General features: G+C 46.5%; 1 protein-coding gene across 1 annotated transcript in view; it reads left to right on the forward strand.

The window, feature by feature from the left end:
* Positions 1 to 8,478: 8,478 nt before the first annotated feature.
* CRIP1 (cysteine rich protein 1) overlaps positions 8,479 to 27,675 on the forward strand; it is a 28,355-nt gene continuing 9,158 nt past the window's right edge. The window contains exon 1 of the mRNA XM_073566792.1: positions 8,479 to 8,603. Coding sequence (XP_073422893.1) covers positions 8,564 to 8,603 — 40 coding nt within the window. The 5' untranslated portion in view covers positions 8,479 to 8,563. The remainder of the gene's footprint in view (positions 8,604 to 27,675) is intronic.

Here is a 27,675-nt window from a genome sequence, read left to right on the forward strand (position 1 = left end):
TCCTCTGCCGGTGTCTAATTACAGGGCCAATTTGCCTATACCGCCATAACTACTGCTGCCTTGCTCCTCTGCCGGTGTCTAATTACAGGGCTAATTTGCCTCTACCGCCATAACTACTGCCGCGTTGCTCCTCTGCCGGTGTCTAATTACAGGGCTAATTTGCCTCTACCGCCATAACTATTGCTACTTTGCTACTCTGCCGGTGTCTAATTACAGGGCTAATTTGCCTCTACCGCCATAACTACTGCTGCCTTGCTCCTCTGCCGGTGTCTAATTACAGGGCTAATTTGCCTCTACCGCCATAACTACTGCTGCCTTGCTCCTCTGCCGGTGTCTAATTACAGGGCTAATTTGCCTATACCGCCATAACTACTGCTGCCTTGCTCCTCTGCCGGTGTCTAATTACAGGGCCAATTTGCCTATACCGCCATAACTACTGCTGCCTTGCTCCTCTGCCGGTGTCTAATTACAGGGCTAATTTGCCTCTACCGCCATAACTACTGCCGCGTTGCTCCTCTGCCGGTGTCTAATTAAAGGGCTAATTTGCCTCTACCGCCATAACTACTGCTGCCTTGCTCCTCTGCCGGTGTCTAATTACTGGGCCAATTTGCCTATACCGCCATAACTACTGCTGCATTGCTCCTCTGCCGGTGTCTAATTACAGGGCCAATTTGCCTATACCGCCATAACTACTGCTGCCTTGCTCCTCTGCCGGTGTCTAATTACAGGGCTAATTTGCCTCTACCGCCATAACTACTGCTGCATTGCTCCTCTGCCGGTGTCTAATTACAGGATCAATTTGCCTCTACCGCCATAACTACTGCTGCCTTGCTCCTCTGCCGGTGTCTAATTACAGGGCTAATTTGCCTCTACCGCCATAACTACTGCTGCCTTGCTCCTCTGCCGGTGTCTAATTACAGGGCCAATTTGCCTATACCGCCATAACTACTGCTGCATTGCTCCTCTGCCGGTGTCTAATTACAGGGCCAATTTGCCTATACCACCATAACTACTGCTGCCTTGCTCCTCTGCCGGTGTCTAATTACAGGGCTAATTTGCCTCTACCGCCATAACTACTGCTGCATTGCTCCTCTGCCGGTGTCTAATTACAGGATCAATTTGCCTCTACCGCCATAACTACTGCTGCCTTGCTCCTCTGCCGGTGTCTAATTACAGGGCTAATTTGCCTCTACCGCCATAACTACTGCTGCCTTGCTCCTCTGCCGGTGTCTAATTACAGGGCTAATTTGCCTCTACCGCCATAACTACTGCTGCCTTGCTCCTCTGCCGGTGTCTAATTACAGGGCCAATTTGCCTATACCGCCATAACTACTGCTGCATTGCTCCTCTGCCGGTGTCTAATTACAGGGCCAATTTGACTATACCGCCATAACTACTGCTGCCTTGCTCCTCTGCCGGTGTCTAATTACAGGGCTAATTTGCCTCTACCACCATAACTACTGCTGCCTTGCTCCTCTGCCGGTGTCTAATTACAGGGCTAATTTGCCTATACCGCCATAACTACTGCTGCCTTGCTCCTCTGCCGGTGTCTAATTACAGGGCCAATTTACCTATACCGCCATAACTACTGCTGCCTTGCTCCTCTGCCGGTGTCTAATTACAGGGCTAATTTGCCTCTACCGCCATAACTACTGCTGCATTGCTCCTCTGCCGGTGTCTAATTACAGGGCTAATTTGCCTCTATTTCCATAACTACTGCTGCCTTGCTCCTCTGCCGGTGTCTAATTAGAGGGCCAATTTGCCTATACCGCCATAACTACTGCTGCATTGCTCCTCTGCCGGTGTCTAATTACAGGGCCAATTTGCCTATACCGCCATAACTACTGCTGCCTTGCTCCTCTGCCGGTGTCTAATTACAGGGCTAATTTGCCTCTACCGCCATAACTACTGCTGCATTGCTCCTCTGCCGGTGTCTAATTACAGGATCAATTTGCCTCTACCGCCATAACTACTGCTGCCTTGCTCCTCTGCCAGTGTCTAATTACAGGGCTAATTTGCCTCTACCGCCATAACTACTGCTGCCTTGCTCCTCTGCCGGTGTCTAATTACAGGGCTAATTTGCCTCTACCGCCATAACTACTGCTGCCTTGCTCCTCTGCCGGTGTCTAATTACAGGGCCAATTTGCCTATACCGCCATAACTACTGCTGCATTGCTCCTCTGCCGGTGTCTAATTACAGGGCCAATTTGCCTATACCGCCATAACTACTGCTGCCTTGCTCCTCTGCCGGTGTCTAATTACAGGGCTAATTTGCCTCTACTGCCATAACTACTGGTGCATTGCTCCTCTGCCGGTGTCTAATTACAGAATCAATTTGCCTCTACCGCCATAACTACTGCTGCCTTGCTCCTCTGCCGGTGTCTAATTACAGGGCTAATTTGCCTCTACCGCCATAACTACTGCTGCCTTGCTCCTCTGCCGGTGTCTAATTACAGGATCAATTTGCCTCTACCGCCATAACTACTGCTGCATTGCTCCTCTGCTGGTGTCTAATTACAGGGCCAATTTGCCAATACCGCCATAACTACTGCTGCCTTGCTCCTCTGCTGGTGTCTAATTACAGGATCAATTTGCCTCTACCGCCATAACTACTGCTGCCTTGCTCCTCTGCCGGTGTCTAATTACAGGATCAATTTGCCTCTACCGCCATAGCTACTGCTGCATTGCTCCTCTGCTGGTGTCTAATTACAGGGCCAATTTGCCTATACCGCCATAACTACTGCTGCCTTGCTCCTCTGCCGGTGTCTAATTACAGGGCCAATTTGCCTCTACCGCCATAAGTACTGCTGCCTTGCTCCTCTGACTGTTCACTGCCTGTGTCTAATTACAGGGCCAATTTGCCTCTACCGCCATAACTACTGCTGCCTTGCTCCTCTGCCGGTGTCTAATTACAGGGCCAATTTGCCTCTACCGCCATAACTACTGCTGCCTTGCTCCTCTGCCGGTGTCTAATTACAGGGCCAATTTGCCTCTACCGCCATAACTACTGCTGCCTTGCTCCTCTGCCGGTGTCTAACTACAGGGCCAATTTGCCACTACCACTTCATAACTACTGCTGGGCAATTACAGGGTCAATTAGTATCTGTTTACTCTACAATACTCCAGGACGCCTTCTTCACTGCCAGATAACTGCCAAATAGACTCCTTTACCTGTGCCAACATGAGACATAACAAAAAGTATGCCAATGCCAGTGAAAGGAAAGCAGCTTTAGCACTACGACAAAAACAACGCCGTGCTAATGAGACTCCTGAGGAAAAGCACCATCGCCTTGAGAAGATTAAGGCTTATAAACGCCGTCGCCTCACACACGAATCCCCTAACTCTAAATCCATAAGATTGGCTGAAGAAGCCTCTGCACGCCGTCACCGCCGACAACAGACGGCCTCTTCCTCATCATTATTATTAGACTCACAACAGGATGCTTCCACATCAGCATGTGGAACAATTTACTGCTACACTTCATCCCATATGCCGTTCACTGACATAACTAATCAGCAATCTGTTTCTGCCCTATCAATACCACCATTCAATACCGATGCACAGTATGCCAATGCCAGTGAAAGGAAAGCAGCTTTAGCACTACGACAAAAACAACGCCGTGCTAATGAGACTCCTGAGGAAAAACAGCATCGACTTGACAAGATTAAGGCTTATAAACGCCCTCGTCTCACACACGAATCCCCTAACTCTAAATCTATTACATTGGCTGAAGAAGCCTCTACACGCCATCACCGCCAACAACAGACGGCTTCTTCCTCATCATCTATAATAATAAATGCCCTAAGCAGCTTCCGGTTGTAACAACTTCCGTCCAGTTGTAACCGGTGACGTCACCACACACACGCACATGTTAACCCTCAACACACCACACCGCCTCAACACACACTCCTCTCACCTTTCACCTCCACTCACGTCCACTCACTCTTTCACTCCACATACGTTCCTTTCTCTCACTCCGTTTCTCATACTCACACCGTCATCGTCGCTGCCCCGACATCTTCCTCCGCCGCCGCGATCCTGGATCCAGACGTTCTCCAGGCCGCCGACATGTTCTTGCGGCGACGCCATCTTGGATTTCGTGAAATCCCGCGAGATTCAAGATGGCGTCGCCGCAAGAACATGTCGCTGGCGTGGACGACTCGGGATCCAAAAAGATGGCGTCGGCGAAATCTCGCGAGATTACGCCGACGCCCTTTTGGATCCCGATGTCGTCCACGCCGGCGACATGTTCTTGCGGCAACGCCATTTTGGATCGGCGAAATCCCGCGATAGTCAAGATGGCGTCGCCGCAAGAACATGTCGCCGGCGAGGACGACGTCGGGATCCAAAATGGCGTCGGCGAAAACTCGCGAGATTTCGCCGACGCCATTTTGGATCCCGACGTCGTCCACGCCGGCGACGTTCTTCCGGCGACGCTATCTTGACTATCGCGGGATTTCACGATACTCAAGATGGCGTCGCCGCAAGAACATGTCGCCGGCGTGGACAACGTCTGGATCCAGGATGGCGCCGGCGGAAGAAGATGTCGGGGATCGTGGAGCAGCGGCGATGACGGCGTGAGTATGAGAGACGGAGTGAGAGAAGGGGTCGTATGTGGAGTGAAAGAGTGAGTGGAGATGGTGAAAGGTGAGAGGAGTGTGTGTTGAGGAGTGTGTGTGTTGAGGGTTAACATGGCAAGAGGTGTGATGCTATCGCATCCTCCCGATGCGATAGCATCGGGCCATAATCTAGTTACAGATATAAGTGTATAATTACTCCACATCAAGTCCTACCAAAATTCATTTCTCAAGAATTTGTAAATCATGAATTTGGCTTGTACATAGCCTGTATTCAGGAGAAGAGAGTGAAACATGTTATCCATATCTTCTAGATTTATACCAGTAAAGTGGCCAATCTTTTCTTTTGTGCCAAAAATGTCTAGCCGCAACACATACAGGAATTACCTAACCAACATTCAATCCCTACATGTGTTGTGGCTGTTGAACAGCCACGAGACATGCAGGCGTGGGGACTCGAACATATTTTTCGAGCATGCTGAAGACACTCGGTTAGCACTCGAGAATGCTCAAATATCACCTTATCTGAGCACGTTCACTCATCACTATTTCTCTTGAAAAAGTGTCTAGATTTATGCTGCTGTCTATTGCTAGAGCAGCATTACAAGGCACAGTCCATGGCATCTCACCTTACCGTTCAAAGTCTATATTTCTGTCTCAAGCCACCGGCGGTGGAATGGCAGGTGCGGTGAAATGCTGTATGCCACTTTAAGCAGTCTCCCAGAGCTCCCCAATTTAGATAAGTGTCTTCCTCCAATTCTGAAGTTTATAACAGGTAGTCATAAGGGATCAGTCCCTCACAACAGGCTCTACTATTGCGGCAGCCTGGAGCAGGTCTCATGACCTCTTCTCTTATTCACAGACTTTACCTGGCTACCATCTACTTCTGACCACAAGGCACTGTAGTGCCCTCACTATATACTGACATCTTAGATGGGTTGTTTGATGATGGCATCTTCTGTCCATATGCCCTACTAGGGTGTATGGTCATATTAGATGGTGTTTTCATGGAAGGCCCTGTATATAGGGATGGACAGGAATAGATACCTCTAATGGTCCATATATTATGGACATTAATTCTACTGGATATCTGCCATGTAATACTACCTTTCCCTGCCTAAGTATTTTGCCAAACAAGAACAATGTAAATAATGCAACACAACCAATATATCAAGTGGTTTCTCCAAATTCAACACAAAATGCCTTGTTTACTGACTAATGCAGACATATTCAACCCCCTAAGATACAATCCCTCGTAAGATCAAAAATTTACAAATCAGACGTTGTCTTCTGTGCGATGGAACTAATCAAGTTTATCAGGTATGCCGGAATTAAAGCACCTCAAACACCTGGACTGGCTGTGGATCTGTTGACTTTAATGTTTGCTTGCATGTAAGAAAGATGTCTATGTAGGAAAGCCCTCAACATTGTTTTTGGTCGCTGGTCTCCCGCTGGCCAGCACGCATCGCTGCATGTGACAGGCGAGAGACCAGGGATCAGCTGGTAACTAAGGTAACCGCAGGGTTTCTAAGCACTGCGCTGTGCTTAGAAACCCTCTGTGTACATTAGTTACCAGCGCGCTGATGCAGGGAGCTGGTAACTAAGGTACACATCGGGTTTCTAAGGGACGCACGTAACTAATGTACACAGCAACGGCGCGCACTCGGCGTCGCTGGTCCTGATCGCTGGTGAAGCTGTCTGTTTGACAGCTCACCAGCGATCATATAGCGACTCACCAGCGATCCTGACACGTTGATATCGTTGTCGGGATCGCTGGTGAGTCGCTATGTGTGAAGGGGCCCTAAGACTAGAAAGTGGCCCAAAGAGTTGAGATGATTGCCTTCCACAAAGTTGGGAAAGGATACAAAAAGGTAGTAAAGATAATGAATGTTCCTAGGAGTAAATTTGTAAGCATACCCCATAAGTTCAAAGTTACAAGAACATTAATTGGATGTAAGTCAACATATAGTCGTTCTACTAAACAAAGGCAATTAAATATATACCACCACACCAGCTCAGTGAAAAATAAGTCACTGCAAAAGAGTTATGAGAATCCAGGCAATGTCTTTATAACAATATACAGGTTTCCATCCATAAGTGGGTATAAAACCACCCTGATACTCTAACAATAAACATACACGTAACTGAAATGGCACATCATATGACTAAGTAGTTGAGGTACTACCTGTAGAAGTAGATTTAGCTGTGGCAAGAGGCAGAGAACATCACCATACCCCTCCACCCCGTCGCACGTTTCGTTCCTGCCCTGATGCACATTTTGCTCCTGCTTCTTCGAAGGGTGTGTCAGGGTGGGGAGACATTGATAGATTAAAAGCAGAGGCCAGCCAATGGGAAGAGACTACGTCGGTGCAACAGCATAATGGGTAATGAAGCATGACGTCCGTGCAGCGCCGCAAGTCACAATTACTTCCTGTCTGCGCACATATGGAACGCCCTGGTGATCTCTACAGGGGAAAAATGGTGGTGGTCTGATGATGTATACAGCGAATTAGGTCATGGATTGGTGATGTTTACTATGAAGCATGGTGGAGATCTGATAGTGTCTACAGTGAAGCATGGTGGTGGCCTGGTGAGGTCTCCAGTGAAACATGGAGGTGGCCTGCTGATCTGTACAGTGAAGTGTCCTGCTAGCTTGGTGATGTATATAGTGACGCATAGCCTGGTGATATGTACAGTGTTGCATGGTGTTGGCTAAGTGAATTCTACAGTGAAGCATAAAGGCGATTCGGTGATGCCTATACTGAAGCATGACAGCGGCTCATTGATTCTCACGGCCTTCTTTGCTTCCTCTGGCACTGGAAACCTGCAACATGTGGACGGTAAGAAGGCTCCAACCAATTGAGAAAGTCCGAGGAGAAAATGTCACGCCTTCTGTCAACAAGCTGAAGCTTTGACTTTATTGAACCTTCCAACAATACAATGATCCCAGTCATATCTCACAGTCCAACAAAGTCTTCGAAAATTCTGGAGTGGCCTGACTTACACCCCATAAATATCTTTTTGTGGGATTTGAAGCAAAAAGAGTATGGCCATTATCCATGAGGAATGGGCTAAGATTTCTCATGAACACTGCCAGAAGCAGGTATCTGGCTATGTGTGATATTTGCTGCAGGTCACAACAGCCAGAGTGGCTCTAGTCCTGAAGGGGATGAAAAATTTGGAGACTGCAATAGTCAGTAAGCGCCATTTTGTGGCGAATTTGGAGAAACCACTTGCTATCTTAGTGGTGACCTAATTTCATTGTTCTTGTTTTAATGGTTTATTGCGAAACAGCAGAATGTTTGTACATTTTGCTAATAAAGTAAATTTACAATGGGGTTTGTATCATTTTGACTGCAACTTTATAGGAAAAAAATGTTGTAGAGTTGCTGCCGTTAATAGAAGAAATCTAGTCCCAAACATGAAGAACATTATCCGTGATGTATCCGATTTGATCTTGCAACCTTTAAGGCTGTGTGCACACGCTGCGGAAAAGGTGCGGATTCATCCGCACGGATTTTGTACAATCCGCAGGTGAAACCGCAGGTCAAAAGACCTGCGGTTTTACCTGCGGATTGCTCTGCGGTTTTGCCCTGCGGTTTTTCATCTCCTCAATGGAGGAGATGGCAAACCGCAGGAGAATCCGCAGAAAGAATTGACATGTCAATTCTTTCTGCGGATTGAAAACCGCAGATAATCCGCGCGGAAAATTCCGCACCGTCTGCACTGCGGTTTTTGATTCCCATAGGGAATCATTGTACTGTACACCGCAGCAAAAACTGCTGCGGGTCCGCAGCGGCCAAAACCACTGCGGAACCGCAGCAAAATCCGCAGCGTGTGCACACAGCCTAAGAGTTAACGTGGCTGCTCCAAGCCGTGTGCAGAGTGCTTACACTCCCATCTCTGCCCCTCCCCATGCTGAATTAATACTTGAGCTGAGCTACAGTACAGTCACTCTGCATTTGTCCGCAGCATCAGCATCAACATGCCCAAGTGCCCCAAGTGTCAGAAAGAGGTGTACTTCGGTAAGTATGGCGCCACCAAAACTCATTTACTTTTCAATTTCCAGAAACTAAAGAAAAGTAAACTTTTGTATTTACCGGTAACTTTTGCTCAGTGCAAGGAAACAGGTTGTTTTGAAATTTTGGAACTAGTCATTTTTTGCAATATTTGCTCTATTTCTAGACTTTAACCTACTTTAATACAGCGCTCGTGAAACCTTACATTTACGCCTCCAGTGACTGTTAGAAGCCGAGCTATGGGGAAGGTGCGGTGCGAGTGTAGGTCAGATATCAAGCCGAGGTGATTATTGAAAAGGGAATTAATGTTACAGAATGAATAACATACCGTCACCATCTTTGAGGACATTTGTTCTTTTTTTGTTTTTTAACTTAAATGCATGTATTTTGGGCCCCAAAAAATTGGGTTTAACTAACATTCGCTGTTTCTCGTCACCTTTAACTTTCACGTGGTCTGTAGTCGTGAGAGGAGCTCAGAAAAAAGACCTATAAAAGAGTTACAAGCGCTCTCTTTAGAGCCAACTCACTGACTGATTCTTAGTTAACTCAGTTTGAAACCAGCAATGGGCAGTGAAAGTCAAAGGCTAAAGAAGGCAAAATAATTAAATCCAGTTGCAAAAAAAAAATTTTAGCCAACAATACATGCATTTACGTTAAAAAAATAAATTCGTCCACAAAATGGCGTTGGAAATTATAATGATAGAAATTAGCAAACTTTTTCTATGATGACGGCTGGAACCCAATCAAGTGAATAAATCTTGAGCTGCAATACCAGGCTCAGCCACTAGGTCAGAGGGGCGCTATTTCTTAAAAAAAGAAGCTATTTTTTCTAATTTTATACTTTAAACTAATGGTAGGGTTAGACGTATTATTACCTGTGTGATGTACACAGTATTAAGCAATGCTCCAGCTCTCTAAAGCTGCTATATTGCTACACTATCTACACTACGACAACCCACAAGTCAGTCAGGTACTACTGTATGGACATTGTGGCTGCTACTTTGATATATGCACTACAATTGATACTGTTATACTATATGTGCAATATGGCCAGTGCTATTGTATATCTGCTACCACAACTGATACTGTTATACTGTATCTGCAAAATGATCAGTGCTATTATATAAGTATTTACCATAATCTAATACAGTACAATGCCTCAATCTGATATTATTGTATGGACATTGTGGCTGGTACTTATATACATGCACCACTATTGATACTGTTATACGGTATCTGCAGTATGGAGGGTACTAATGCATATGTACTTCATCTAATATAGTGCAATCTGTCATTATTATATGGACATTCTGGCTAGTACTATCCAATTGCACTACTAATGATACTGTTATAGTGTAACTGCAATATGGCGGGTACTATTGTACATGTACTGTACTATCTAATACAGTATAGTGCCTCAGTCTGGTACTATTGTATGGGCGGTACTATCATATATGTCCTACAATTGATGCTGCTATACTGTATATTCAGTATGGGCGGTACTATTGTATGGATGGTATGGGCGGTACTATCATATATGTCCTACAATTGATGCTGTTATACTGTATATTCAGTATGGGCGGTACTATTGTATGGATGGTATAGGCAGTAGTATGATATATGCCCCACAATTAATAGTGTTAAACTGTATATACAGTATGACCGGTACTATTGTATGGATGCTATGGGCGGTACTATCATATATGCCCCACAATTGATAGTGTTATATTGTATATACAGGATGACCGGTACTATTGTATGGATGTTATGGGCCGTACTATCATATATTTCCAACAATTGATACTGTTATACTGTATATACAGTATGGTCACTGTAACTCTAGGTCTTGTACTATATGAATTGTGCTAAATGTCAATCACAGGCCTGCGGCTGACAAGCTCAGCTCCCGTATGTCTGTAAAAATGTCTCTTTGGAATTGCCTTCCCATGCCGTCCCTCTAATTTCCATGGCAATTACAACTTTTACAGAAATCTTCAGAATTAGACTAGTCATTTCGCTGTTATTCTAGCCTGTGTTATCGCTTCCTCTGCTTCTCATTCCTGTGCCTTCTGGGTATTATATTCATTGCTTGTTAACTAATCATCTCTATGAGGTATTTCGCAAGTTCACAGGACGTTTCTGAAACCGCACCCTGTATGAGCTGTTTGCATACTTGTATGACAGTAGGAAAACGAGCAGAGGACTGAGGAGGTTCGGACATAGATTGTCCGGGATGGTGGATAATTTCACCTGCTTAATGAAGAGAATGTGCCATACTGATAAATTCTGAATGAGATATTTAAAAAAAAAAAGTCACATAAGGACACCTATACACTATTTCTCATTTTCTTAGTTTTTGACTTGAGTATTTGCGCTTAATGTTTTTAAAAATAACGTCTGTCAGTTTCTGTCTGGGCATTTATGTCAGCTCCTGTCTGAGCACTTATGTCAGCTCCTGTCTGAGCACTTATGTCAGCTCCTGTCTGAGCACTTATGTCAGCTCCTGTCTGAGCACTTATGTCAGCTCCTGTCTGAGCACTTATGTCAGCTCCTGTCTGAGCACTTATGTCAGCTCCTGTCTGAGCACTTATGTCAGCTCCTGTCTGAGCACTTATGTCAGCTCCTGTCTGAGCACTTATGTCAGCTCCTGTCTGAGCACTTATGTCAGCTCCTGTCTGAGCACTTATGTCAGCTCCTGTCTGAGCACTTATGTCAGCTCCTGTCTGAGCACTTATGTCAGCTCCTGTCTGAGCACTTATGTCAGCTCCTGTCTGAGCACATATGTCAGCTCCTGTCTGAGCACTTATGTCAGCTCCTGTCTGAGCACTTATGTCAGCTCCTGTCTGAGCACTTATGTCAGCTCCTGTCTGAGCACATATGTCAGCTCCTGTCTGAGCACTTATGTCAGCTCCTGTCTGAGCACTTATGTCAGCTCCTGTCTGAGCACTTATGTCAGCTCCTGTCTGAGCACTTATGTCAGCTCCTGTCTGAGCACTTATGTCAGCTCCTGTCTGAGCACTTATGTCAGCTCCTGTCTGAGCACTTATGTCAGCTCCTGTCTGAGCACATATGTCAGCTCCTGTTTAAGCGCTGTCTGAGCACTTATGTCAGCTCCTGTTTAAGCGCTGTCTGAGCACTTATGTCAGGTCCTGTCTGAGTGCTGTCTGAGCACTTATGTCAGCTCCTGTCTGAGTGCTGTCTGAGCACTTATGTCAGCTCCTGTCTGAGTGCTGTCTGAGCACTTATGTCAGGTCCTGTCTGAGTGCTGTCTGAGCACTTATGTCAGGTCCTGTCTGAGTGCTGTCTGAGCACTTATGTCAGCTCCTGTCTGAGCACTTATGTCAGCTCCTGTCTGAGCACTTATGTCAGCTCCTGTTTGAGCACTTATGTCAGCTCCTGTTTAAGCGCTGTCTGAGCACTTATGTCAGGTCCTGTCTGAGTGCTGTCTGAGCACTTATGTCAGCTCCTGTCTGAGCACTTATGTCAGGTCCTGTCTGAGTGCTGTCTGAGCACTTATGTCAGCTCCTGTCTGAGCACTTATGTCAGCTCCTGTTTGAGCACTTATGTCAGCTCCTGTTTAAGCGCTGTCTGAGTACTTATGTCAGGTCCTGTCTGAGTGCTGTCTGAGCACTTATGTCAGCTCCTGTCTGAGCACTTATGTCAGATCCTGTCTGAGCACTTATGTCCGCTCCTGTCTGAGTGCTGTCTGAGCACTTATGTCAGCTCCTGTCTGAGTGCTGTCTGAGCACTTATGTCAGCTCCTGTCTGAGCACATATGTCAGCTCCTGTTTAAGCGCTGTCTGAGCACTTATGTCAGCTCCTGTTTAAGCGCTGTCTGAGCACTTATGTCAGATCCTGTCTGCGTGCTGTCTGAGCACTTATGTCAGCTCCTGTCTGAGCACTTATGTCAGATCCTGTCTGAGCACTTATGTCCGCTCCTGTCTGAGTGCTGTCTGAGCACTTATGTCCGCTCCTGTCTGAGTGCTGTCTGAGCACTTATGTCAGCTCCTGTCTGAGCACATATGTCAGCTCCTGTTTAAGAGCTGTCTGAGCACTTATGTCAGCTCCTGTTTAAGCGCTGTCTGAGCACTTATGTCAGATCCTGTCTGAGTGCTGTCTGAGCACTTATGTCAGCTCCTGTCTGAGTGCTGTCTGAGCACTTATGTCAGCTCCTGTCTGAGTGCTGTCTGAGCACTTATGTCAGGTCCTGTCTGAGTGCTGTCTGAGCACTTATGTCAGGTCCTGTCTGAGTGCTGTCTGAGCACTTATGTCAGGTCCTGTCTGAGTGCTGTCTGAGCACTTATGTCAGCTCCTGTCTGAGTGCTGTCTGAGCACTTATGTCAGCTCCTGTCTGAGTGCTGTCTGAGCACTTATGTCAGCTCCTGTCTGAGCACTTATGTCAGGTCCTGTCTGAGTGCTGTCTGAGCACTTATGTCAGGTCCTGTCTGAGTGCTGTCTGAGCACTTATGTCAGCTCCTGTCTGAGTGCTGTCTGAGCACTTATGTCAGGTCCTGTCTGAGTGCTGTCTGAGCACTTATGTCAGCTCCTGCCTGAGTGCTGTCTGAGCACTTATGTCAGCTCCTGTCTGAGTGCTGTCTGAGCACTTATGTCAGCTCCTGTCTGAGCACTTATGTCAGGTCCTGTCTGAGTGCTGTCTGAGCACTTATGTCAGCTCCTGTCTGAACACTTATGTCAGCTCCTGTTTGAGCACTTATGTCAGCTCCTGTTTAAGCGCTGTCTGAGCACTTATGTCAGGTCATGTCTGAGTGCTGTCTGAGCACTTATGTCAGCTCCTGTCTGAGCACTTATGTCAGATCCTGTCTGAGTGCTGTCTGAGCACTTATGTCAGCTCCTGTCTGAGCACTTATGTCAGATCCTGTCTGAGTGCTGTCTGAGCACTTATGTCAGCTCCTGTCTGAGCACTTATGTCAGCTCCTGTTTAAGTGCTGTCTGAGCACTTATGTCAGCTCCTGTTTAAGCGCTGTCTGAGCACTTATGTCAGGTCCTGTCTGAGTGCTGTCTGAGCACTTATGTCAGCTCCTGTCTGAGCACTTATGTCAGATCCTGTCTGAGTGCTGTCTGAGCACTTATGTCAGCTCCTGTCTGAGCACTTATGTCAGCTCCTGTCTGAGCACTTATGTCAGCTCCTGTTTAAGCGCTGTCTGAGCACTTATGTCAGCTCCTGTTTAAGCGCTGTCTGAGCACTTAAGTTATGTCAGGTCCTGTCAGTGCTGTCTGAGCACTTATGTCAGCTCCTGTCTGAGCACTTATGTCAGGTCCTGTCTGAGTGCTGTCTGAGCACTTATGTCAGCTCCTGCCTGAGCACTTATGTCAGCTCCTGTTTGAGCACTTATGTCAGCTCCTGTCTAAGCGCTGTCTGAGCACTTATGTCAGCTCCTGTCTGAACACTTATGTCAGCTCCTGTCTGAGTGCTGTCTGAGCACTTATGTCAGCTCCTGTCTGAGCACTTATGTCAGATCCTGTCTGAGCACTTATGTCAGCTCCTGTCTGAGCACTTATGTCAGCTCCTGTTTAAGCGCTGTCTGAGCACTTATGTCAGCTCCTGTTTAAGCGCTGACTGAGCACTTATGTCAGGTCCTGTCTGAGTGCTGTCTGAGCACTTATGTCAGCTCCTGTCTGAGCACTTATGTCAGGTCCTGTCTGAGTGCTGTCTGAGCACTTATGTCAGCTCCTGTCTGAGCACTTATGTCAGCTCCTGTTTGAGCACTTATGTCAGCTCCTGTTTAAGCGCTGTCTGAGCACTTATGTCAGGTCCTGTCTGAGTGCTGTCTGAGCACTTATGTCAGCTCCTGTCTGAGCACTTATGTCAGATCCTGTCTGAGCACTTATGTCAGCTCCTGTCTGAGCACTTATGTCAGCTCCTGTTTAAGCGCTGTCTGAGCACTTATGTCAGCTCCTGTTTAAGCGCTGTCTGAGCACTTATGTCAGGTCCTGTCTGAGCACTTATGTCAGGTCCTGTCTGAGTGCTGTCTGAGCACTTATGTCAGCTCCTGTCTGAGCACTTATGTCAGCTCCTGTCTGAGCACATATGTCAGCTCCTGTCTGTGCGCTGTCTGAGCACTTAAGTCAGGTCCTTCGACTCACTTATATCAGCTCCTGTCTAAGCACTTATGTCAATGAGTAAGGGTATTCCCAAATGCCAACCAAAAACATATAAGAAAGGGGTTTTCCAGGACATTAATTTCTCTAAACCATTTTATATCCTAATGTTATGTTTTTTGGTCATATCTGTTCTCACAACAGATATCCTCTGGCGACATTAGACACTAAGCATATATGGTTCAAACAGTGCACCTGAACCATGAGAGAGCAATTCTAAACATGAAATGATTCACAATAACACAACTATGGGGGGGCAAAAATCAAGTGAATGATGTACGGCACATGTTCAGGCACATCTCTGAAAGAGGGGACTGATTATCACATGACCCATAGCGTGAACAGATCATATACCACATCTTATATAATTGGAATGATATCTACCTTGGATCTGATTGTTGCCCCTTCTGGCCCGCGTGATCTAGAGATGTCCCCTGTCAATGTCTTGGAGTGTAGGCAGTAGCCAAATGAACCAATGGGCTTCTACCTTGTATTATCTGAGGGAGCCTGAAGGTCATATTTTATCTCTTGAGGCCGTATCAATGACACGCGATGATAGAAATGAGGTTTACTCGATGAACACCACACCCATCACCCAATCACACCCTATGGTGATCACCTTCAATCATGGCTGTAATGCACAAAAGATGCAATCGAAAATTCACCTTTGGGCTCCTTCACAGACTTTTTTTTAATCCTTGTAAAAAAAAGACAAATTTTAAGCATTTTTTTTGCACATGTTTTTGACAGCATTTTTTATTTTGTATATTTGTGTTGTGACATCTTTTTTGTCTGGACACATTTTTAAAAAATCCTATGGTAAGGCCTATATGAAAAATGTATGACAAAAAATACAAAACACTGCTGGGGAACTTATACAAAAGAGGTGCTGGCTTTCTGCAAAAAGGGGTGTGAAATAGGTCTTAAGCTTATGTCATGTTACTGTAATACTTTTTGGATCAGTATTAGGTTTGTGCCATACACTGGACTTGTGGTTGATCCCAGATGCATCTATGCCAGTCACATCTAAGGATTGTGAATGTGTTAGGCAGAAATTCATCAGAATTAAGGCCTCCAGTAGACTAGTAGATCGGCTGAACCCCCCGTCGTCCGATATTGCCAAGTTCGGCCGAAGATCTAATAAGTATGGAGGCGCCGGCCCAATGGTGGTCGGGAGAGATGTGGATCGCGCATGTCTGATTTCAGACTGCTGGTCACATTGTTCTCCCGAAGATGAGCTGCTGGCCTCGAGCCATTTGGTGGCTTTCTCATAGAAAACACAGAAACTCTCAGTCGAGCACTCCTGTCTTTGGCAAAGCCGGTTGTCAGCCAAACAATCAGCTGAAGCATTGTTCAGATGACAGATGTCCCAACCGTTGGGTAGAGGTGGTAATAACTATTGCTGGTTGTATGGAAATGGTGTAACATTGTGTAGACCAAACGTTACTAGCATCCGGCATGGTTTTACAGACCCGATGTGCTAGAAAACTAAATATATAGGACTGTATTATAGAATAAGCATGTTCTTGTGAGTTGTAAGAAGCATATTTAGACTTTTAAGTAGAATGAGAAGTCTTTATTCGTAAATAAATGTGGTATTGAAATCCTTGACTCTTCATCGTCCCAGAACAGTTTGCTTCTTTTCATTTACAGTGAGTGCAACATCCCAATTGTCTTTGATCTTGTAAAGTTGATCTTTCCTGATTACAGCCTCCTTCGCATGTTCTTGTGAAAGCATCAGCAAGGATTATGATGGAACATGTGGAAGACGTTAGATGGACTTTGGGCTCAATCAAGAGTTTTGTAAAATCATTTTTCAAATCCAGTTAATTAACTTTCGGAACCCGATGGATCACTCTGGAGGCAAATACAATTGGCTTTTATTTATCTCGTCAGAAGGTCATTAGAAGTATGAGGTCCTAGAAGTATTTTGCAGGAATCTTGGCAAGCTAAGTTGTAGGATTTGTTGACCTGATTTGGTACAACAGTTGATATCTAGTTACTAAAAGCTGCACTTGCTCCGAACATGAATTGTCACGAAGTGACTGACCAGTGCGACACGACCAAACAATTGGTCGGTCACCAAACAGCAAACAAACAAGGGAACACCGGGACACAATTACAATGGTGGGCCCTGCGACAGGGAACAGGGAAATGGACACCTTCTGCACTCTTCTGAGGATGTGCCCTGCTCTTACTAGCGTCCCTATACAGGTTCTTTCAACCTGTTGCTGATTAGGATACCTTAGCCCTTGCTTGCCCTGCACCTACCCCTAAGCAGGGAATTGGCAAGTGAGGACACTGGTCTCACCGCTGCACTAATACAGCACAAGGTAAGGATAGGCACCACAGCTCCCAGCAAGCTCTTTCCTCTGGTTCGCTCGCTGTAGCATGAACTCTAACACCGACAGCCAGCTGATGCATCTGGAGACCTTTTAAAGGATAGTGGGAGTGGTCACCACCTGCATCAGCAAATTCAGCAGCAATGTAATTACACTAATGGCCACCGGGGGGGAAAACAGACATTAACCCCCGATGGCCAGAAAGGAAAAAAGTTTATATGTGAGAATCCAGATCTGCCACAGATCCAAAAATGGATTGTGACAGTAATTTTCAGCACATGCAGACTGGGCTGAGGTCTCTCCATGGGTTTTTATGCTTATTTTTTTCATAGTTGGCCTCAGAGGTTGCAAAATCTCCTTTATAATACAGTAGAAGCCCTGTCCTTTACCATTCTAGTTAGAAAACACTAGAAAATAACATGGCAGTGTGTCCTGACCACACATCTCCATTTACATATGAGCACTAATTATAATGCACAAGTCCCAATGGGACATATCTTGTCACCCACTGTTTATAACGAAACCGAGAGCAAATGACTGGCAGAACGTATAATATAGTCACGCAGAACCATGAAAACGCGGTATCTATCTTCTTGAAAAACTTTTTAGATAGGAAGTTTGTCTGTCTGGACCAATAAATGAGGATCCATTTCAATTTCAGTGACATGCACCATTTTTGTCCACCAGGCGCTGCTGAGAACCTCAAAAAACTCTAAAAAAAAAAAAAGCCTCCTACCATGAACAACAAAGTGAATTTCCCACAGAAGTGAATTAGAAGATTTCAAAGTTGCCTTTGAAGAGGATTTTGGTGCAAATCAAAAACATCTTCAAAAACTCTGTGTGAACACTGCCTAAGGATATGTTCACACCGAGTCTTTGGGCTGAGTTTTTGGAGCACAAACTGAGCAGAGACTCTCCAAACCCTCCTCAAAATGTGGAATTTCCACTCTAGAATCTCTATAAAATGACTCAGTGTGAACATATCATTAGGCTAAACGCACACAGGGTGGAAAATACGTTGTGGATTTTACCAGAAAACTACAGCTATGTGCTCATTCAGACAAACGCATTATATAGACATGGGCTGCCCGAGTAAAAATTGGACAGCACACGGATCAAGGTAATTTTGACCAATTCCGTCTAAAAATCTGCACAGAAAATCTACAGTGTATGTGGCAAATATAACCTGAATGAGTTAGACAACTCCTTTTAAATTGCATTTACACTTCTCAGTTATTGACAGGTGAAATGTTCCTTTGGCTGGCCAACAGGATCATCGTCCTCGGCAGCACATTGCCCTGTATAAACAGGATCTGCGCTCCCGAGAACAATGGCAGCCTACATGCACTGAGCGATCAGTAATAGTGTGTTCAGTGCACTTAGGCTGCCATTGTTCTCGGGAGCGCAGATCCTGTTTATATAGAGTGATGTGCTGCCGAGGACGATGATCCTGTGGGACTCTCAAGCATGGTCAGCATTTTACACAAATGCAGATTGGTAACTATCTACCAATCAGCAGCCATTTTGCCCCATTATATCTAAAGATCACATGTTAACATGAATCAGTAGCAGTAATTGCCTTAGATGGTGACACAATAGTCGCACGCAGAACTCACACTGGTTGTTTTGCAGTCACAACAAAGCTCGGGGAAACTTCTCGCCAGGATTTACTCAGCGCTAAAGATAGTCTAAATTACAAGTCATCCATTAAATTACACAGTGCTGGAGTACCCTGGGGGTCACAAGTCGCTGAGCTCCTTTAAGCTTAAAAACAATGTGCTTTTCAAGTCTTCGGAAATATGTGGCAGCGCAGGGCTATCTGTATGACAGCTGTGATTATCATGGATTCTCAGGGAATGTGCACACTGAGTCTTTTTTGCTGAGTTTTGTGAGTGAAAACTGAGCAGAAACTCTAAGATGTTATGGAAGTTTACATTTTTGAGGATTTAAAGAGTTTCCACTCCAAAAATTTTGGTGAGCGTACAGCTTTAAGGTACCGTTACACCTAGCGATGCACCAGCGATCCCGACCAGCGATATGACGCGGTCAGGATCGCTGGTACATCGCTAAGTGGTCGCTAGTGAGCTGCCACACAGGCAGATCTCACCAGCGACATAGCAGGGGTTGGGGGTCGTTACTTACCTGTCAGACGCGGCGATCCCGACGTCCTCCCACCCGTGTCCACGCGTCGCTCGTCTCCACAGCAGTAAGCTGACGACGAGTAACGGTCCAGGACGTTCTCGCGCGATCAGCGATAACCAGCGGGGGAGAGGTCGGAGGTAAGTATCACACACAGCGATATCGCTAGCAGTATCGCTATAACATCACAAAATCAGTGACATTATAGCGATATTGCTAGTGATATCGCTTAGTGTGACAGGCCCTTTACACTATGTACAAACAGAGTCATTTTGCTGAGTTTTCAGAGCAGAAACTGAGTGTAAACTCAAAGTATTGAGAACTTTGGAGGAGAATTTGCAAACTTTCTGCTGTAAATCTGGAAAAATTTTGCATATATGTAGAAGGGAGGTCCGGGTTGTCAGAGCTGCTGAAGTGCCGGGTCCGGAACTGCTGGGGCTGCACCTCCTGTTGCTGGAGGGAATGCAATTACAGCCGGAGAGAGGCGGTAACCTGGGTGAAGGGGACGTGGCCAGGTGCAGTAAGCAAAAAGGGGCTGCGTGAGAACAGAGGGGAGATTCCCGCCAGAATGCTGACCAGGTGCAGATTGCAGCCACAGTGAGGAGAGCAATAGGCCGCAGCATGCAGAGACAGGGCGGCATGGTGAGAGACTCACTCATACCAGAGGTTGTGCAGGGGAACGTGCGTCGGACCAAACATCACAGTACAGACGTCCAGATGTCGGCTGACTTGCAGAGAGGCGCACGCCGGGCTGAGCATTACAGCGCAGCCATTCGGGTGATGGCGGCTACTCAGACATGCGCCGAGTGGAGCCTTGTTGAGGGCTCGTTCCTATTGCTCCACAGTTGCATGGACCAGGGGTTCAGCGTGCAAAACCAGAGACCACCTGTTGCCGCCAGAAGCAGGACCGTGTGTTGGGCGGGGTTGCCTGAAGACGCTACACCAACCTCCGCCAGCATTCTACTACCCACGGGACCTTCATAGAGTGACAGGCTGCGAAGCCACGATAAGTGAAACTGTTATCCAAAGACTGTCTAGTTAAACAACTGTTATTCAGTTCAGTTATTGTAGTCTTTTTTCCTCTGCTGTCTCCCTGCGAGGAGTTTATTGCTGTTGAATAATTAAATATAGTTAATCCCTGCTCTGCAGCATTTGTGTTACTGCATCCCAGTACCTGCTTATTACACATACCTAGCCAGAGGGAGTCTTTCAGTAGTATTTTTTATTTTCTCCGATACTAACAGAGTGCATACATGTTACGTTAGCTGTGTGTCACTGTTCCGACTTCCACAATCATATGGACGTACATCTCCGGGTGAGAGAAGGTGCATTTACAGTGGCCAACCATAGGCGTTATACTGCATTCAATCTGGTGGTGGACGTTTAATAGCCTGTTTAGACAAGCTGGTGGCTCTTCTATGCTCAAAGAATGCTTGTTAGCATGATCAATCTTTGCGCATAGAATATCATTATTCTTGGCAGCACTAGCTTTTATACAGGACAATGTGCTGCCGAGAATGATGATTTTCTATGCGCAATGATGAGATTCAATGAACAAGCTCAGACAGTTATTAATCAACCATGTATTAGGGCCTAAAAGACATTAAAAAAAGCTATGGGATTCTTTTGTTCTTCCCAGAGATAAGCTGCTCAGCCAAAGGTGCTGTGCAGAACACACGAACACTCAGCCAATCAGAGTGTGCATGTGTATGATGGAGTGAATTGGTCATTTGCAAAAAACAGTTCCCCTTTTTGGGTTCTGAAACTGGAAGTATGATTGAAGGGTCAGGAAATGTGAATATGTACAACAGCAGAACTGTTCTCCTATGTGATGCAACCTGGAAATGATAGTGTTTTCTTGAGGATACAATGATGAGTAACCCAATCACGACAATTTTAAAGAGTAACTTTAATTTTTTCGTGATTTTGTAAATATGTTTTCAGCTCTTTAATTCTGAGCACTTATTCATTCAGTACTGAGCAATGTAGATGCGAATGCAGCTCTGTTGTGGGGGGAAAAGACTTATTAGAAAGCTCATTACAATCTTTCTGTGTCTCGCTCTCCTCCCTCATCCCCTCTCTATAGAGCATAACAGGAGGTACAACCTGACACCGCACCGAGCTGGCAGTCTAACTTGACTTGGGCAAGATGTAGTTGAGATGTTTTTTTTTCAAGGTGGATGGTGAGTTCAAGAGGCAGAGGGAGAGGAAAAAAAAGGCTCATAAGTGGAGAAAGAATTCTGTGATAAGATATATTACAAAATTTTTGTATTTCATGGGACTATTGGTTTATGTAAAGTCTGTCAACAGCTTACAGTTCCCATTTAAGTTGCTATTGGAGATTTCCCAAACAACACCCCAAAAACTACCACCCCTCCCCCGAGTGTAATCATCCTGACTTAATATCTGCATATACATTATCAAATGTGTAGATTTAATAACATAATTATGAGGCTCATAAAGCCCTAGGCTTTATTGGAGTTCATTGTCCAAGGTTCATGACCAGTGTCATCATCTCCTGACTTGCTTAAAGATATATTCCCATCTAAGACTTTTATGGCATATCCATGGGCGCTTGCTGCTTAGCTATTTTCGGAATTCCCTGAATGTGAACGAAGAGAGATGCGCATGTGCGTCCAACTCTTCAATAACGGTAATGCGAGATGGGACCTATTTTTTACAAAGGGATGGACCCACATTTATCAAACATATACACTTAACAGGTGTTCCCATCGCCATGTATGATATTGTTGAAGCTTGTTAAAACAAGCACTGTTGCAATTTACTGTTTATTAAAATTTGCAACCATTCTTGAGACATTGCTACATATCTTACAGCTCATTGACTAGGACACCGACCGCTGCTGCTGTCTAGCTTGTAAGCACTGCGCTGAAGCTGACAGATTAGGAGGTTGTGGTGTGCTCCAGCGATCCTGACCAGCTTGAAAACAGTTTTTACAGGCTCAATAGAAAAGAGGTGGTAAGCACTGCGCATGTTCTGGTGTCCAGCGGCAGCAGCGGAGGTCAGTTTCCAAAGCAACGAGCTGTAAACAAAAGAAAAGCGTTAATGTCACGATCCATGCTGGATTGCGACAGATAAAAGCACATGTAACCTTTTTTTTCCCTTTAGGCTGTGTGCCCACAATGCGATTTTTAAGCGTTTTTGCAGCGATTTTTGGCGCAAAAACGTTTAAAAATCATGTACAGAACGCACCCCATGCATTCCTATGGCATTCCGCACATGCTGTGCTAATGCTGCGCTTTTTTCCGCGGCGGAATCGCATCGCGGAAAAAATCGCAGCATGATCATTCTTTTGTGCGGAATCGCAAAGAATTGCCGCGATTCCGCACCCATAGGAATGCATGAGAATCGCTTCCTTCCCGCATGTGGCTATGCCCACCATGCGGGAAGTTAAGCGTCTCATGTGCGGTTGGTACCCACGGTGTGGAGGAGAGGAGACTGTCCTCCAGGCCCTGGGTCCCATACCCCTGTAAAAAAAAGAACAAAAAATAAAAAATCGGGGTATATTTACCTTCCGACGTCCCGCGCTGCATTCCCGGGCCTCAGCGTTCCCAGTAATGCCTTGCGGCAAGGTCCTGTGATGACGTGGTCTCGCGAGATCGCTATAGTAACGCGGGACCAACGTCATCACAGGTCTCGCAAGGCATTACTGGGAATGCTGAGGCCCGGGATGGCAACGCGGGACGTCGGAAGGTAAATATACCCCGATTTTTTACTTTTTTATCATTTTTAACATTTTATCTTTTACTATTGATGCCGCATAGGCGGCCTCAATAGTAAAAAGCTGGTCACACTTGTCAAACACTATGCTTGACGAGTGTGACCAACCTGTCAATCACTTTCCAAGCGATGCTTCTAATCGCTTGGAAAGTGCTTGAGAAAATCGCGGCAAAATCGCGAACAGAATCGCGGTGAAATCTCGCGGGAAAAAAACGTGTGATTTCTGGGAAGGAGTCCGGTTTTCATTGTGCATTTTAAAACGCTACGTGGGCCCATAGCCTTAAGCTGTTTGTTTAAAGTTAGTTTTGCCCCCGGTGGCCATTAGGGTCATTACACAGTGGTGTCTTTAGTTCTAGTTTTGCGCCCGGTGGTAGCTAGTATTATTACACGGGAATCACTAGCAGATGTGATTCCGCTGGCTCTTGCCTATAAAGGAGAGTCAGGTGGTCTCACTCACTGTGGGTGATATTGGTCATTTCCAACCATCCTTGGTGGAGGAAGGAGCTAGAGAAGAGTTCCTCGCAGCTCAGTCAGAGTCCTGGTGTGGAAGGAGCAACAGTGAGGAGTTCCTTGCAGCTCTGACAGAGCATTGGTGAAGTAGCAGCTATTCAGGAGGAAAGCTGCACTCAGGTGCTGGACTCTGTTGCTGGGAGCAATAGCAACAGAGCAAAACTAAGTGGTTTTTCCCTGTTTGTAACTTTCCTTATGTGTGTTTTAGTGCAGTGGTGGGATTAGTTTCTGCACCGTCCAATTCATTAGAAAGGGATAGGCGCAGGGCGAGCTAGGGTTTTTAGGTATCCTGCTCGTCGCCAGGTGCGGAACCTGCCTAGGGACCGTCAGGAGTGTAGAGACACTGACTCAGGGGAGTGCAGGAGGTCTCCACGTCCCCGTTCCCTATTGCAAGGCCCTCCATTATATCGGTTTCCCTGGTGTTTCCCTTATCTCTGTAAATTAGCCCTGCTGGAGGCTGTGTATCCAGATACACGTGTAACTTTTGAAATTCGCCTGCTGGAGGCGGTGTATCCGGCTGCACGTTTCATTGTTTAAATTCGCCCTGCTGGAGGCGGTGTATCCAGGGTCACGAGTGTCATAGAAATTCGCCCTGCTGGAGGTGGAGTATCCAGTCACCCGTGACATCACATTATCACCCACCCTACATTTTTTCTGCTGAGTCATGGACCCAATGCAGACCTTTGCCCAAATGCTGCAGATCTTTACTGATGAGATTAGGGGACTGTGCGGTGAGTTGGTGCAGCAACTGCAGCTGTTGGTGGGCTTTGGGGGCTTGGTTCAGAAACAGGCTCAGCCAGAACCCAAGATATCCCTCCATGACAGGTTTTCTGGAGGGAGAGATCAATTCTTGGTTTTTCAACAGGCCTGCAAATTATACTTCAGGCTGCGCCCTCGTTCATCAGGGAGTGAAGAGCAACGGGTGGGAATCATTATGTCCCTTCTTAAGGGGGATCCCCAATCCTGGGCTTTCTCCCTGCCGGACGATTCACCATCATTAGAATCCGTGGACGAGTTTTTTGCGGCTTTGGCCCTAGTGTATGGGGATCCTGATGGCATCTCCCTGGCGGAATCCCGACTCCGTAGGTGTAAACAGGGAGCCCGGGTTGTTGAGGAGTACTGCTCAGAGTTTAGGAGGTGGGCCACTGACACTCAGTGGAATGACCCTGCACTTAGGAGTCAATTTGTGCAGGGTCTGTCTCCAAAGTTGCAGGATACTCTGGTGCAGTACGCCGCCCCCAGGTCGCTGGAGGCCGCCATGTCCCTTACCATCCGGGTGGATAGACGCCTTAGGGAGAGACATACACAAAATGTGCCCCCTGATGTCCTAGCTAGGGAGGAGGACCCACCAGTACTGACGGAGGAACCCAGGCAGCCGGTGTCGTTGGTACAAAAAAGGGGTTGTCTGCGGCTCGCCGTGGTGGTGGGGGGTATGCTTTTCTTGTGGGAAGCTGGACCATTTCATGGGAGTCTTCCCAGTGCGTGCCAAGTCTCCAGATGAACTCATGCAAGTAGGAGGAGCTAGTTTGTGTACAGGGCTGCCTACGGTTCAGGGAGTGGTGTCGGCATGTTTCTACTGCGGGCAGACTGGTCATGTCCTTAAGGCTTGCCCTACGCGCGCCAAATTATCTATGCCATCTCAGAAGCCGCATTCCCCTGGCCGCTTGGAGGGAGGTGACCAGGGAGTGTATATTTCCCCCATTTTGCCCTCCCAACGTACTATGTCAGCGGAGGTGTTGGCTGGCGGGGTACCGGAGGTGATACCGGTGCTTGTGGACAGCGGAGCAGGAGTCAGTCTCATGGATGCTCGCTTTGTCCAGACTCATGGCCTGAGGTGTTGGACGCTAGCCCAACCTATAAGCATCCAGGCCATTAACTTTGTTCCACTGAGCCAGGGGAGCTTGACTCAAGTTGTCGAAAATATCCATCTGCGGATAGGCCATCATGAGGAGTCCTTGGCATGCTACGTCTTGGAGGGAATGCCGGTGCCTATCGTTTTAGGCCTCCCTTGGCTGAAAAAACACGACCCGGTAATAGATTGGCAGGCTAGGGAAGTAGTCAGCTGGGGGCAGTCGTGTGAGGGCTGCTGCCTAGGGGCTACTGTCTCTGCCGTCTCTTTGCAACTGGCCCCTTCCTCTCCCGTCGGAGCAGCAGATGTGCTGCAGGAGAGTAGAGGCAAGTCTCAACCCTCGCCATTAGCCAACCCTGGGAAGCGCAGACCTCGTGGTGGAAGGGGTTGGAGGGTGGTGAGGCCCTTGGTGAATTGCGGGGGGTGTGAGTGTTGTGGCAAAGGGGGATGCCTCTGTTGTCAGTTCCAGTAAGAGTTTACCGTATTGTGAGAAGCTAATGTTTGTCAATAAACGTTCAGGTCCGGACCTGTGTGTGAGCAAGCATGTATGGGTGGCCACCAAAAAACATCCAGTGGAAGTGTGTTTCGGAGTCTTGCTAGCTCGATTTACCCCCAAACATGCACATACACAACCTGTTCCCCAGGTCGGTGCTTTGGAGATGTGTGGTGCCTCCAGAACATACTTTGCCAATACCAGCGGTGCTCGTTTGTCATGAACCTGAAGTTCAGGTAGTGGCTGGGGTGAACTCTGGATCTGGGTGTCCCCTTTGTAGGTGGTTCCTTGATGAGGAGTGATCTTGAGGGTCCAGAGGCCCCTCATTGAGGGAGAGTACTGTCACGATCCATGCTGGATTGTGACAGATAAAAGCACATGTAACCTTTTTTGTCCTTTAAGCTGTTGCTTAAAGTTAGTTTTGCCCCCGGTGGCCATTAGGATCATTACACAGTGGTGTCTTTAGTTCTAGTTTTGCTCTCGGTGGTGGCTAGTATTATATGGGAATCACTAGCAGGTGTGATTGCACTGGCTCTTGCCTATAAAGGAGAGTCAGGTGGTCTCACTCACAGTGGGTGATATTGGTCAATTCCAACCATCCATGGTGGAGGAAGGAGCTAGAGAAGAGTTCCTCGCTGCTCAGTCAGAGTCTTGGTGTGGAAGGAGCAACAGTGAGGAGTTCCTTGCAGCTCTGACAGAGCTTTGGTGAAGTAGCAGCTATTCAGGAGGAAAGCTGCACTCAGGTGCTGGACTCTGTTGCTGGGAGCAATAGCAACAGAGCAAAGCTAAGTGGTTTTTTCCTGTTTGTAACTTTCCTTATGTGTGTTTTAGTGCAGTGGTGGGATTAGTTTCTGCACCGTCCAATTCATTAGAAAGGGATAGGTGCAGGGCGAGCTAGTCCTGCTCGTCGCCAGGTGCGGAACCTGCCTAGGGACCGTAAAGAGTGTAGAGACACTGACTCAGGGGAGTGCAGGAGGTCTCCACGTCCCCGTTCCCTATTGCAGGGCCCTCCATTGTATCGGTTTCCCTGGTGTTTCCCTTATCTCTGTAAATTCGCCCCGCTGGAGGCGGTGTATCCAGATACACGTGTAACTATTGAAATTCGCCTGCTGGAGGCGGTGTATCCGGCTGCATGTTTCATTGTTTAAATTCGCCCTGCTGGAGACGGTGTATCCAGGGTCACAGTTAATATCTCAATAACTGCTGAAAATTTTAATAAGCAGTAAATTGCAGATGTGCTTGTATTTACAAGGACTATCTGACAATATCCATCCATGAAGATGTGTGACGTCTGAAATATGCACTTTCACATAACCTGGGCCTTTTAGACCCTTGTGTAAATCATATGGAGGAACGCAATAAATAAACTTTTACAAGTTTATTTCAAAATTGCAAAGTAAGATATGAAAAGTGTACAACATTGTAATTATAATTGTTTGCAAAAAGTAAGCTACGAGGCCTAAAAGGTCAGGGTTACGCATTCTAGGTTAAAGGCTGGAGCATATCAATCTTTTGTGTGTAGATACATTCTAAGTCCCACTAGCTATTCCATCATGCCAAAGCCTTACAGAAGGTCAACCTTCATCAAAAGTTGTAAAGAGGGCCTTGTATAGTGTTGCCAAGTCAGGCTTCAACAGCAACAATTCTGACCACAGTGGCCCCACAACAATTATCAGGCGCAGTGCCCCTCGTAAGCACAGTAGTTATCATCTCCACACCCTTGCATCTTCTGCCACAAGAAGGGTGTTAACTTGTAACTTTCTGTGCCAATCTGCCATAATAATGGCCTCCATTTGATAATGGCCTTGGATCAATAATCACTCAAGATGCAGAAACAACACCGGAAGTCAATCGGAGAATATCTATGGGTAAGTCAACAATGAA

The sequence above is a fragment of the Dendrobates tinctorius genome, unplaced genomic scaffold (assembly GCF_039654945.1).
Source record: "Dendrobates tinctorius isolate UK_male_01 unplaced genomic scaffold, ASM3965494v1 ptg000019l, whole genome shotgun sequence".
NCBI lineage: Eukaryota > Metazoa > Chordata > Amphibia > Anura > Dendrobatidae > Dendrobates > Dendrobates tinctorius.